At 54.3% G+C, this 14,257-nt stretch overlaps 1 protein-coding gene across 1 annotated transcript in view; it reads left to right on the forward strand.

Moving 5' to 3' along the window:
* The first annotated feature begins 4,980 nt into the window (after positions 1-4,980).
* The window catches only part of ACSBG2 (acyl-CoA synthetase bubblegum family member 2), a 50,050-nt gene continuing 40,773 nt past the window's right edge, over positions 4,981-14,257 (forward strand). Inside the window, exons 1-2 of the mRNA XM_004714243.3 lie at positions 4,981-5,018; positions 12,310-12,427. Of these exons, the coding sequence (XP_004714300.2) occupies positions 12,315-12,427 (113 nt within the window). The 5' untranslated portion in view covers positions 4,981-5,018; positions 12,310-12,314. The remainder of the gene's footprint in view (positions 5,019-12,309; positions 12,428-14,257) is intronic.

Genomic DNA, 14,257 nt, shown 5'->3' on the forward strand with positions numbered 1-14,257 from the left:
CCACCAAAAAAGCAGCCACGGGAACCCCCTGCAGCCCAGCTCTCCTGGGACACATGGGAGTCAACAGCCTGTGTGCTCTTGCGCCCCACCCTCATGTGGAGCTTCTGTTCCAGCAGCGCAGGGGAGCGAAGGCAGGGTCCCCTTTGGACGCCTACAATTTTGACAGCTAAGAAAAGTCTCCAGACATGGTCAAAGGGTCCCTGGCAGGCAACATTGCCCCCAGGTTGAGGACCACTGTCTACGAACATTGTTTTGGTAACAAAAGGTTCCCCCTCTCCATAATGGAGGGACGGTGAGTGAACTGGTTACCAAACAGGGGGCATTGGAGACAGGACCTACAGGAGATCCAAAGGATCAGCCCGACCTGAATGGTTCAAACCTTGTCAGTTGATCCCTCCCATCCACGTTGGGCCTGATCTGGATTTCAACATCTTATGGATCTTTTCCTGCTTCTTCTCACTCGGCTCTAGCTCTGATGTATTTTGTCATTAGGAGTAACCCTCTTGGATTTTTGCTTCACGTGTTTCTGTTTTTCAGTATATGAAGCCCAGGATTGGTGAACCCACAGAGGTAGCACGTGGAATAAGGGTTCCTGTGGGGTACATTAAAGGGGAGATGAGATCAAGGAGTTCAAGAAGAAAGCGGATGTTTTGAACTGATGGTAGTAGTAATTGTACAATACTGCTTGATGTGAGTGGACTATGGAGCAATATGATATCTGTCATAAAGTTTGGGGGAATTTTTTTTATAAAGAAGGTAGACAGGGAATCCAGGACAGATAATCCCTTCAGGACCAGTAGTGAGAGTGGCGATACCGGGAGGGTGGAGGGAAGGTGGGGCAGAAAGGGGGAACCGATTACAAGGATCTACATATAACCTCCTCCCTGGGGGACGGACAACAGAAAAGTGGGTGAAGGGAGACGTCGAACAGTATAAGATATGACAAAATAATAACATAAATTATCAAGGGTTCATGAGGGAGGAGGGAGGAGGGAGCGGGGAGGGAGGGGGAAATGAGGAGCTGATGTCAAGGGCTCAAGTAGAAAGCAAATGTTTTGAGAATGATGATGGCAACAAATGTACAAATGTGCTTGGCACAATGGATGGATGGATGGATTGTGATAAGAGTTGTACGAGCCCCCAATAAAATGATTTTTTTTAAAAAGAAGAAGATAGAAGGTGCAGGGGGAAGGGGCGTAAAAGGAGTAGGGGAAGAGGAGGAGAGGGGAGGAGGGAGAGGGGGAAAGGAGGAGCGGGGAGGATAAAGAGGGGGAGGAGTATGCAGAAGGGGTGGAGGGAGGAGGAGGAGGATTTCATACTAAAGGTGCCAAAACATAGACAGGTCACTCAATGGATGACCCTGAAGTGGGCCAAAGCCAGCCAGGTTACTACGGTGACGGCCCAGATCTGAAAGTGACCAGAAGCTTATTTGATCCTAGCCCCTCTTCACCGTCACATTAGATTCTGCCCCACAAGAATGGCTGAGGCCCTGCCAGCCCACCCACAGGGCCTGGGAGGACGATGACGCGGGTGGGGTCTTACTTGATCGAGTTCATTCTTTGCAGATTGAAAACCACCAAGCTGAACCAGAAAGCCACGGTCCACATCAAAAGAGGAATCGACACACTTCAGGAAGAAACTAAGGACGGGTCGGTGGCTGTTGGGGGCCCCCCAGTTGGCTCTGAGTCACAGTGGCCCTGTGGACAATGGAAGGCAACCCTGCCGGGCCCTTCGCCACCCCCCAGCCATCGCCCATTGCTGTGGCCGCCGGGGCCACCCAGCTCATCGAGGGTCTTCTCCTTGGTGGGCCTTCTACTTTGCCCACAAGAAGAGCTTCTCCGGGGACCGGTCTCTTCTGATCCCAAGTCCAAAACATGTGACAGATATGCACGCATTAGAAACAAGAAACTAAAAAGACCAAGGAAGAAGGTGGGAGACATTGGGAATGTGGTGAAGGGGTGGCAAGAGTCAATCTCCAATGAGAAGTTAAAAACAGGAAGGAAAAAGCCGAACAAAATTGTGTGGGGAGGGGTGTGTGTGGGAGGGGGCCTTGGGGGTGGAGTCACAGAGTGAAATGACAATGTGGTGTGACTTTAAGCAGTTACACTCACTCACTCACTGCTGTTGAGCCCTTTTGACTCACAGAGGGTAGAACCGCCCCTGTGGGTTTCTGAGACTATAGATCTGTAGGGGAGTAGAAAGCCTCATCTTTCTCCCTCAGAGCAGCTGGTGGTTTTGAACTGCTGACCTTGTACTTAGAAGCCTGATGTGTAACCACTACACCACCAGGGCTTCTTTTAAGCAGTTATCAAACTCGCTGCCACCCAGTCAGTTCCGACTCACAGAAGGTAGAACTACTGCCCCTGTGGGTTTCTGAGACTGTAAATCTTAGGGGAGTAGAAAGCCTCCTCTTTCTCTCCTGAAAGTACCAGGTGGTTCTGAACGGCTGACCTGGCAGTTAACAGCCCAACGTGTAACTCACTACATCACCAAGACTCCTTTGGAGCCGTTAAAAAACAACCAAACAAAAAAACCAAACTCACTGCCATTGAGTCAATGGAGTCAATGCCGACTCACAGCGACCCTATAGGACAGGGTAGAACGGCCCCTGAGTTTCCCAGACAGTAACTCTTTACAGGAATAGAAAGTCCTGTCTGTCTCCCACAGAGTGACTGATGGTTTTGAACTATCAACCTTGCAGACCTAACCATTGTGCCACTCGGGCTCCCTCCGAGACGGTCAGGGGAGGATCAAACAGTGACGTGGTGGTGGCTGTTGTGAGCTGCTGGAGTCCATCCTGGCCCACGGCCATCCTGTGTGCGTGCAGAACAGAGCTGCCCCCCAGGGTTTTCAGCTCGCCAGGCCTTTCTTCTGAGGTACCTCGCTTAGGGTGGGTTTGAACCACCAACCTTCTGGCCACTCGGTGAATGTTTACCTGTTGGCAGCACCTGCATTTGCATGGAAGAGGACTTTGAACCCTGGAAATAATGAGAAAGACATTTCAGTTCTGTCATGAAAGGTACTTGCCTCGTTGCTGCTATGTAGTGAGGTGCTAATGGTTCTGACCCATAGCAACCTTATGCACAACAGAACGAAACCTGCCGTCCTGTGCCAACCTCATAAGGATTCCTATGCCTGAACTCATTGCTGCTGCCATGGTGTCAATCATGTTCTTGAGAGTCTTCCACTTTGGCGCTGCCCCTAGCATGATGTCCTTCTCCGGGGACTGGTCTCCTGACCCCATGCCCACATACTTGTAAGGCTCCGTTTCATTCATGCAAGAGTTTATACCTTAGACTGCTGAAGGACAAACCCGTGTGTCTGGGAAGAAGTACGGCCAGAGTGCTCCTTGGAGGCCAGGATGGCGAGACTCCGTCTTACATGCTTTGGACATGTTGCCAGGAGAGACCAGTCCCTGGGGAGGGAAATCGTGGGAAAGTGGAAGGGCAGCAAAAGAGAGGGACGCCCTCAAGAGCTGGATGGACAGTGGCTCCATGACTCGGCTCAGGCACGGGAACAAGAGTGAGGACGGGGCAGGACCATGCAGTGTTTCCTTCTCTTGTGCATGAGGTCTCCAGGGGTCGGAGCTGACCCGATGGCCCCTAACAACAACAACAGCATGCACCCAACAGAATCCTGTCTGCTGGAGTGCTGGGAGGTGAGCCCCCTGTCCCTCCCCCAGGTTGGAAGGGACTGGCGTCCACAGGGTCAGCCACAAGGCCTCCGAGCACAGGGACCATTGTGAAGACGGCACAGGACGGAGCAAGGTTTCCTTCTGTGTCTGAAAGGGTCCCCCTGACAGAAGCCCTGCTGGCATAGGGCCTATGCGTTAGCAGTTCGAAACCACTAGCTGCTCCTTGGGAGAAAGAGGAGGCTTTCTATTCAAGTAAAGCGTTGCAATCTCGGAAACCACAGGGGCAGCTCTCCCTGTGCTCTCGGGTCGGGTCGCTGTGAGTCAGAATTGGAATCCACTGGAGGGCAGGGAGTTTGAGTTTGGGGGCAGGCAATTCACTAGAGAGAGAGAGGTGATGAGGAGGGGGAGGGAGGAAAGGAGGGGGTGGGGGGAGAGAGAGAGAGAAGCAGAGGGAGGAGAGAATCTTAGTGGCCAGTGGTACTCCGATTTGGCACCTAACTGCAAGATCAGAAGCCCTGCTGGCATAGGTGTTATGCATTAGCAGTTCGAAACCACCAGCTGCTCCTTGGGAGAAAGAGGAGGCTTTCTTCTCTGGTAAAGATTTGTGGTCTTGGAAACCCACGGGGTGTTCTACCCTGTCCTATGCGGTCGCTATGAGTCAGGATCCACTCATCACAGTGCGGCAGACACCAAACCCCCTACCATCCGTGTTCCTCATTCACTATCCCGGAGAAAGGAGGTCTGGGGTGAGAGGCGGATGAACTCTTCAAGATCTTTTCAAACCCTTTTGCAGTTTGACAATTTGGTTACAAAGAAAGGGCTTGTGGGCCAGGGTGGGTGGAGTTACCTCATTCCAGAGGATGTCTCTGGGGGTCTGTTGTTTTTCTCGTTAAGCCTGCTCCTAATATTCATCTTTTCTTCCCCATGCGTTATTTGGGTTGCAATGCAAAACCCTCGTGGGCGCACCTGGACGCCTCCATCCCTGTCTCCAGAGTTTGCCAGCCGGGAATTCAACTTGACAAAGTCGGGCTAATATGAAAGCGGAAAAGGGCCCCCTGAAGCGGGCAAACCAGAGGATCAGGTCAGAGCCACTGCCTCCCCGAAGTCATCCGGACAGTGACCGAGAGTGGCCCCGCGGCGGGGCGGGGCTAGCAGCGGGTGGCGCGGCCCCGCTCTGCGCTCCCATTGGCCACGCGCCCGCGGGTGCGTGGGGTGAGGCGGGCTCCGGGGACTTCCTCTGGGTGAGGGGTGGGGGCCTGGCCCAGGTACCGGCCCCGCCCCGCTGCCCGCCACTCTCCTGGCTCTGGACTTGTCGTCTAGAATCCGCTACAGCCGTCGCTGTCCTTGCCCCGCTTTTTCCAGGAGGCGCAGAGCTGTGCCCAAGGTAAGGGGGAACCCCGGGTGGCCCCCTCGCCTCGCGCCCCTTTTTCACCTTGTCTGGGGTGGCCCTGGCAGCCCCTGGGGGTGAGAGGGTCTTACTAGTTCTGAACGCGGACAGGCCCCCTCTGACCACCTTCCCAGTCTCTTAGGATTACCTGGGCTCTCCTGGGACGACCCGCGCGGCTCCATCCCGCATCCTTTGAGCTCTCGTGGGAAGCTCCGCGCTTGCTGGGCCCCTCGGAGCGCACCGCCGCGGGCACAGTCGAGGGGCGAAATGGGGAGCCGTTGAGGCTCTTCGAGGGGGCCCGCAGCTCCTGGCCCTGACAAGGTGCTTGCGTGGGGTGGGGGTCTCTGGTGCTAATTAGGCTTCCTGCTGCCTCCACCAGGGGTCGGAGACTGGGTCTGCCCGCGGGAACCGGTGGAGAGGGCATCTGCGCCCCCTGGGGTCTGCTGTCAGGCCTCAGATACAGGCTTTCTCTCCGGCTCCACGCTTACATCCCCATTGCTCTTTGCGCTTCAGTTTCCCCAAATGCGAAACGCACCTACGGGGTTCAGGTGTTGCCAGCGCTGCGACCGACCGGCGCTCAGCTCGCTAGACTCATGGAGAGGGTGGCAGTTCGAACCCACCCAGAGGCTCTGCAGAAGCTAGGCTTGGCGCTTTACCCAGGGAAAAACCTTGGGGGTGGGGGGCAGGGCGGATTCTATGCTGTCCAGGTGTGTGTGTGTGTGTGTGTGTGTGTGTGTGGTCAATCGATTCCAGGACACCAAACAACAACAACAACAACAACAACAACAACAACAACAGGATGTTGGTAATCTCACACCTGCACCCAACCCAGCGGTACTGTAGCTTTGCGAGGGAAAGTGGTGGAGAGCCGGTTTTACTCTGTGAGCTGTACTGCTTGTACCTAGGGGGTGGGAAGGTGGTCGGGCTGAGCCAGGGAGACCTTAGGCGCCAGAAGGTGTGGCCCCACGGTGGAGGCGTCCTAGACTGTGCTGCCCAAAACCAGACTCACTAGCCACCATCGGCCACTGAGCTCCAACGGTGGAACCCCGTTGGAAAGGCGCACTAGCTGGAGAAGTTGGAGTGAAACCGCCCGAGAAACGTCCCTCAGGTTTGCACTCCGAGGCTGGCGCCAGCGGGAACCCAGCCAAGTTAACATTGTCCCTCTCCCAGCCAACCAGGGCTAGGAAGTGGCTGGGCTCCAGGGACACCGGTGGTGGCCGGATGTGGGGCTGGGCGGGGTATTAGCAAGGCAGCCACCTGGTGCACCCCCTCCCTTACCCCTTCCTTCTGCAACAAGCTAGAGGCCAGACCAGCAGGAGTCCGGCTGTGAGGGTTAGGTAGCCAGAGAGGATAGAGGGGACTGTCCCTCCCATGCCTGCCCAGGGTCCCCTACGGGAAGTTGGGAGAGGAAAATCAGGTGACCATTAGTCACCCATAAAGACCTTAACTGGGCATGCTCCAATTCAGGGCCCCTCCCCCAGGCCCCAGCCAGGTGGGCGTTACTCCTGGGGGCCCAAACTAGGCCCAGGCTCATGACCCCACCCAGGTGGCCTTAAATCAGTCAACAGGTCGACCAAGGCCTTCCACCATGCCTCCCCAGCCAGAGGTGTGAAATATCCTGGCAGCGAGAAGGTGGGCTCTTGGACTCCCCGGCTCGTTGTCAGTGGCAGATAGGAGAGGACTCTCTCCTCTCTTTTCACCCTGCTCCTGTGCCCGCACTCTGGCCTCAGGTCACCTCGTGTAGGCGCCCAGTCTCATGAGGTTGCCCGTGTTCCCTTGTGAGCCCCAGCGAGGCGTCTGCACGGCCTGGCACGCTTCCCTGAAATAGCGTGCTCTCTTTTGAGACTCTAACACCTGAAACTTCCCCCGTCCTTCGTAAAGACCCCCTTGGATTACAAATCAGGCTGCAGTGGGAATTCTTTCTCGTGCCAAGCCAAGCCAAGCACCGAGGTATTACCCACTTGAAAGACCCTATCATGAGGGTGCCTGGGACCGAAAGACAAGAGCCCTAGGGAGGCAGCCTCGAGGTTCCCAAAGCGTGGTCACCTTCCACTGGCCGCTGCTGGCACCCCGTGTGTTACAGAGTGGAACTGCCCTCCGTGGGTGACGTTTTCTTAGTGGTCATCTTTAAGGAGTGGCCCTGGTGGTGGCACACGGGTTAGCTGCTAGGCTGGTCTTCCAGGGGGGGGTAGTCGGAGCCCCTCCGAGGGAAAACGGCTTCATTTGACTTTTGCTTCTGTAGTGAGTCGAGTGGCCCAGTGGCTGCTAGCGAATGGGCTGGTGATTGAATCCCCCAGGTGCTGAGGTAGGAAAATGTAGCCGCAGTAAACTCACTGCCCTCCAGTCTATACGGGCTCATAGCGACCCTCTAGGACTGGGGAAAACCACCCGTGAGCTTCCGTGACTGTCATTTTTGACCTGGAGTAGAAAGTTGTCTTCCTCCGCAGGAGTGGCTGGTGGTTCTGAACTGCTGACCTAGCACTTAGCAGCGCACCTCCTAAGGGGCAGTCAGACCAGTGGCAGAGGCTTCTCCTAAACTTGAGGAGGGGGCACACCCTCCAGAATCAACGCAGATCCGCTGGCTTTAGCCCTTGGTGACTCAGCAGTTTGCACTTGGCTGTGAACATGCAAAGTCTGGGGTTCAAATCCACCGGCCGCTCTCCCTCTGGAGAAGGTCACGGTTCGGCAAAGAATCCCAGCCTTGGAAACCCTCTGGGGCGGTTCCACTCTTGCCATCTGGGGTGGCTGAGTTGGAATCCACTGGGCTGCAGGGCGTTTAAGACCAGGTTCCGGCTTCTGACCTGTCCCCCTCAAGGCCCCACCACATCCCCCCATGACACCCCGTCAGAGAACACATCTGGGTGGTTCGAAGTCACCTTGTCGCTATTGCCGGCTTCTCTTAAGGGCGCACTGCGCTGGGGGGCCCTGGAGGCTTTGGGGGTGCCTAGCACACAGCAGACGCTGGCTCAGTGTTAGACATTACAAGAGCAGATGCTCAGAATCTCCCCGCATCCCTCCAGCAGTTGACAGGTGGACTTTCAGGAGATGGGCAGGGACAAGTAGCACTCTGGAGGGGGTGGGGTCAGATGGAAGCCGCCCAGGGGACAGATGGTGGGATGGGTCAGCACCTCAACCTCTGTCAATGTCTCGCTGGGCAGGGCTTTCCCAAGGCCACCTGGTGTCTGGCCTTTACCTGTCTGGCACACCAGTGGGCAAACATTTGCTGAAGCCTTTCCTGGCTTGGGGGTGGAGACTCGGGCTAGGCCCGGGAAGAGCTTGACCTGGAAAGGGGGGTGGGGGGCTCAGGGACAGAATGAGTGGGGGTGGGGGGCACTCCGGTGAGTTTGGGAAGCTGTGCGGATTATCCAGTGTCTCCTTAACTTCCTACCCCAAGGTGGAGGGTGGAGGGCTCGAAAGGCGTGGCACCGAGCTCCACTGTCCCTACGACCCCTAAGTAAATGCTGGTGTGGACGTCATCGCGCACGGTTTAGGGTGCCTTGTGATCCCTCGGCAGATGGGATTGTTTCTAAAGCCTGTTAAATATTTAAACAGCACAGAAATGTTTGCATAGGAACGAAAGAGAGGGCCTGGTGGTGCAATGGTTAATGCCCGCTGCTAACCCTGAAACAGCCCTGGGGCACAGGGGCTAACGTGCCACTCCCCTGACCGTCAAAGGGCTGGCTCCCCTAGCGGCAGGAGAAAGCAATGACAGTCTGCTCCCATCCAATGACCGCGGAGGATGCTCTGGGGCCCCACAGGGTCACTGGGAATCCGGATCAACTCCACACCAACAGGTCTTGAAGAGCTGCTTTTTGCCAGGGAGCCTCTGGTGGTGTTATACACGTGGGGCTCCTAGCCACAAGGGCAGCAGTTCAAAGCCACCAGCTGCTTCTAAGGGAGCAAGATGAGGCTGTCTCCTCCAGTACACAGTTAACAACCTCACAAACCCACCGGGCTGCTGTAACTCTGCCCCAGGGGGTCGCTGTGAGTTGGAATCAGCAGGGAGTGAAAGGTTGGCCCTTCAAACCCGCTGGGAAGGTAGCTCTGTGATTAACTAACTCAAAACTCACAACCATCGAGTTGATTCCGACTCACAGCGATCCTATAGGACTGGCTAGAACTGCCCTTGAGTTGAGAGTTTCCAAGACTGTGGCTCTTTACGGGAACAGAAAGCCTCATTGTTCACCCGAGGAGCGGCTGGTGGTTTCAAACTGCTTATTTTGTGGATCGCAGCCCAACACTTAACCACGATGCCACCAGGGTTCCTCCATCAAGATGACATCACAGCAAACTCTTGAACGTGGCCCTCCTCTGTCCTTCCGGTGGGGTCCCTGGGAGTCGGAATTGACTCCACAGCCACAGGTGTGGTGTTGGGTTCTTGCTAACCTAAAGGTGGGCCCTTCAAGCCCACCTGCTGCTCCGAGAGAGCGAGACTTGGAACTCTGCTCCCATAAACACCAGAGCATAGGAAGCCAGTCCGCGGGGGACAGTCAGTCCCACTCTGCCTACAGGCTGGCCGGGCGTCAGAATGGACAGCGTCCACCACCAGCGAGTCTGTATCTACAGATGTACATGTATGGGTGTGCCTGCATATGTATGTATGTAATGAGTCATTCTTTTCTGCCAGGCCAAGGTAACTACTGCGAACAGTTTACCACCGTAAACCTCTTTGTATTGGGGACTAATGAACACACTTACCTGTCTCCACACCTGTCACACTGTGATGGTTTGTGCTTGGCTGTGTTGTTGAACGTCATGCCAGCCCAGGCTTTCAAATACCCGTGGGGTCACCCCGGGGAGATGGCAGTGCTTCCAGATGGAGACAGGCTAGGAAGAAAGGCCTGGGGGCCTGCTTTTGAAAACTGGCTAACGGGGACTCTGTGGGTGACAACAGAACAGAGAGATGGGTCCCCCAGGCTGGAGGCCACTCAAGAATACACATCAGCCACAGCAATGATCTTGGGAACACCCAGAAGTGTAGAAGATGGGGCAGGGCCGGGCCGAGTGCCGTCCTGCTGTCCATGAGGTCACCAGGAGTCAGATGGATGCATGAGCTAGATGTCAGAGCAATGAGTCCTGAGGCTCAACAGGCCTGGTGGCACACAGGTTAAGTACCCGGCTACTCATTGAGAAGCCAGTGAGTGGTTTGAACCCACCTGGTAGCTCCGCGGAAGAAAGGGCTGGCGATTGGTCTGCTCCCATGAAGATGAGAGCCAAGGAAACCCTATGGGGCACTTGGACTCGGTCAGGTGGGGTCGCCGGGAGTTGGTACTGACTCAGCTGGTACCCACGAGAGACCATGCCCAGCACTCTGGGACAGGGGTCGGCAAATGTTTGAGATGGAAGAGCCAATCCTGTCCCTCCCAGCAAGTTGAAAATCATCCGAGAGCCATACATCTATTTTTACAAATGAAATCACCGTGGTCTGAATCATATCCTTTAAAATGTTTGGAAATGAAACTACGAACATTTTACTTTCATTTTCAATTTTACTTCCGAGCCAGATGTACAAACGGAAGAGCCGCAGCCGTAGTTTGCCGACCCCTGCTCTAGAACATTCCTGCGGTCTGGTTGAGGTGGGTTCCCCTCCCCCCCGGCTCTGTTGAGTTTTAGTGGGATCCTCAACACTGGACCAATCTCACTGCTGTCGAGTCCACGCCTACTCACAGCGACCCTATAGGACAGAGTCGAACTGCCCTGTGGGTTTCTGAGGCTGTGAATCTTTATGGGACTAGATAGCCTCATTTTCCTATCCCTGAGCGGCTGGTGGTTTTAAACAGCTGACCGTGTGGTTAGCAGCCTGTGTTAGTCTGGGTTGCCTAGTGAAACAAATCCAGAGACACTCATATATGTGTGTGAAGAGCTTTATATCAAGAAGTAATTATGCATCAATAAGACATCCCTGCCCAGTCCAAATCAAGTCCATAAGTTCGATATTTAGCAGACAAGTCTGATATTAGCTCTTCAGACTCACGCAGCACATGCAATGATGCCAAATGCAGGAGGATCACAGGCCGGTGAGTGGAAAGTCCTGTGGGTCCAGTGGTACTGGAGGCATCCCCAGGGCTCTGGCTCTTATCAGCGTGGCTCCATGTGGCTTGTCACCAGGAATGTGAAGCACAGTGTTCCCAGAACCCTCATAAAAAGGCCAGGCCCACCAGGAGGTGTCATTCAGGCCGGGACCTGATGGTCAGGCTGGACTCCACCCCTAGAACCAATTTGTCAAATGGACATGGAATTATGTAAGTACCACGCGGCCTGTGGAACTGTAGAGAGCCAACCTCCCAAGGCATCCATTTTTCTCAGGTCTCCTTGTTCAATGCTGTGCATCTTTTTAAAAAAATTTTAAATAGTAATGTTTTAATTAAGTTTTTAAAAAATCATTTTATTGGGGGCTCCTACAACTCTTATCACAATCCATCCATTGTGTCAAGCACATTTGTACATTTGTTGCCATCATCATTCTCAAACCATTTTCTTTCTTCTTCAGCCCTTGGTATCAGTTCATTTTTTACCCTCCCTCATGAACCCTTGATAATTTATAATTTTTTTTCATGTCTTACACTGACCGATGTCTCCCTTCACCCACTTCTCTGTTGTTCATCACTGTGATCGGTTCCCGCTTTCTCCCCTCACCTTCCCCTTCCCCTCCTGGTATGGCTACTCTCAATATTGGTCCTGAGGGCCTCATCTGTCCTGGATTCCCTGTGTTTCCAGCTCTTACCTGTACCCGTATGCATGCGCCGTGTTAGTCAGGTTTGCAAAGGGGAATTGGGATTATGATAGAATGCTGTGTATCTTTCAAGTGCCTATGTGGGCACTGAAAGACCGTGGCTTCAGGCAAGTGCCCCTTAGTCCTCAAAGTGATGTCCTGCTCTTCGACACTTTAAAGAGGTCTTGGAGGGAGCGCAGGACCTGAATGTGAGGAGACAACTCATTTTAAAGGCCATTTAATTGGGGGTGGGTAGGAGAATAAAAGAAAATGTCCTAAAACGGAGTGTGGTAATGATTGTACTACTCTTCTTGGTACCAATGAACGGTTGCATGAGATGATATGTGGATTATGTGCAGATAAAACTGTTTTTAAAAAGGTCTTGTGTGGTAGATTTACCTGGTGCAATGCATCATTTGATCTCTTGACTGCGGCTGACATGGCGTGATATTCCGGAATGGCAAGTAATCTGCTATCTGGCCAACCAAGTGGATACATAGTAAACTTAACCATCAGACAGGTCAACTGGGTAAATGGGAAGGTGTCTGATGGCTCCCACGGTCCTTCTCTCTTCAGGGAAGATGCCTCACGAGGCAGATGTGGGTTCAAGAGCAGTGGACCCTGCAGCTGGCCCAGCGTGCCTGGCATCCAACTCTCTGTCTGGTGAATCCACACAGGCCACCCCACCTGCCAGGTGAGTGTCCCCTCCTCCCTGCTTCCAGTGTGGGCACCTGGCTTCTTTCCCATATTTGCCTTTCGCCTCAGTGCATTTTGGGGGGAGCCCTTGGCTGTGGGGTGTGTCTCAGTCTGAGTTCCCTAGAGGCACAAAAACTCAGGAACACATACAGTAACACCTGCAGAAGCTGAGACCTGGGTATGACGGAAATCTGCCTAGGGAAACAGTGTCAGATAGTTTGCTTCTACAGAGAGGGATAGAAACATGGTCAGACTGCACCCTGTCAGAGTGGCACCCAGAAACACAGGCAGTGCCAGCAAGCCCCAGCTCCCACAGGCTTTACTGTCTGCATAAATAGATACAGAGGTCTATAAAGAGATTTTTGACAAGGAAATACATTTCCCATTGGGCTGGGAAAATCCCAAAGCTGTAGGTCAGGCGGCCGGCTGGAGGCTTCCGCAGGCATATGTTCCAAGAACTGGCGGTCGGTGATGAACGTGCAGGAGATCTAGAGAGTGAACTTTGCCTGGACAACTATCGATATACTGGGTACAGGCCACGCCTCCCTTTGCCAGGGATAGGCTGCTCCCATGAGATCGCAGCACCGAAAGTGATTCCATTCTATTACATTGTGGAAGAGCAACCGGCCCAGAGCCCGCCAAACTGCTGAGGACCACAGCCATGCCCAATGGACACACATCGGCCAGCGCATGGGGCTGGGAGTGGGACGGCCCCAGGCCAGCCAGAAAGACCCGATGTACGCCCAGGCCTGGGGTGGAAAGACGCGTGACTCCCGCTGAGAAGAGGCGGGCGCACCTCAGAGTTGGCCCCTAAGGAGCAAGTCTCAAGTCCTGCAGTTGGAAGGAGGTGGGCGTGGACATCCCAGCCCTGTCCACCTCAGCCCTGCTGCACTCATGCAGGATGGGGGGGTGGGCAGTGGAGGGGGGGGCGGTTACGTAGGTTCTACCTGAGTGGATTTACTTCTGGGGGAGAGAGACCGTGAGTGGGTGTGAGACGGTGGATCTTCATGACTACGACTGCCGTAGCAAACTCCCTCACAGCGAGGGAAGCTTTGAGCACAAGGACTGGTCTTCTCGCACAGCTGGAAGGGGCCCTCGCTGGGAGGGTCACTCTCTGTGACCCTCCTCCAGCTCGCGGGTGTTGGCCGGCACCCCTCTGCTGGTTTGTGGGGGCTCACTTGGCTTCTTGTTGGCCTTCTCTCCCCATGTCTCTGCGTCTGTGTGCTGTTGGGAAATATTTGCTCAGTGCCAACAAATGCTCCTGCTTCCTCTGCCTCTCCACGCCTCGCGGCCCCATGGGACAGAGGACCCCGCAGGGCGGTCCAGTGGCCCCGTTGGCTTTTCGGGGCTTTGATCTTTATGGAATCAGAGCCAGGTCTTTCTCCCAAAGGAACACTGGGTGGGTTGGATGCGCAGAACTGCCTTTCAGTTGGCGGCTGAGCGCTTAACCCTGGCCACCACTTTATTCTGTTCTTTATGGGATTTGGGAAGTGATTAGGGTTAGGGCTCCCCCCCACAACTTTAGTAAAACCCTATTTCCATACAGCATCTCATCCACAGGTACCTGGGCCAGGATACCAATGCAGAGCATTGGGGACATGATTCAATCCACAACAGTGCATGTGTGTGTGTGATGTGTGTATGTGTGACTGTGTATATATGTATATAACGGCATGTCTTTGTGAGACTAAGGGGCCCTGGTGGCATAATGGGTTAAGCACTGGCTTGCTAAATAAAAGCTCACTGGTTCAAACCTACCAGCTGCTCCGAGGGAGAACGATGAAGCTGTCTGCTCCTCTAAAGACTGAGCGTCTTGGAAACCCTGAGG

Source organism: Echinops telfairi, unplaced genomic scaffold (genome assembly GCF_000313985.2).
Source record: "Echinops telfairi isolate 266 unplaced genomic scaffold, ASM31398v2 ScPeMD7_7459;HRSCAF=8497, whole genome shotgun sequence".
NCBI classification, from domain to species: domain Eukaryota; kingdom Metazoa; phylum Chordata; class Mammalia; order Afrosoricida; family Tenrecidae; genus Echinops; species Echinops telfairi.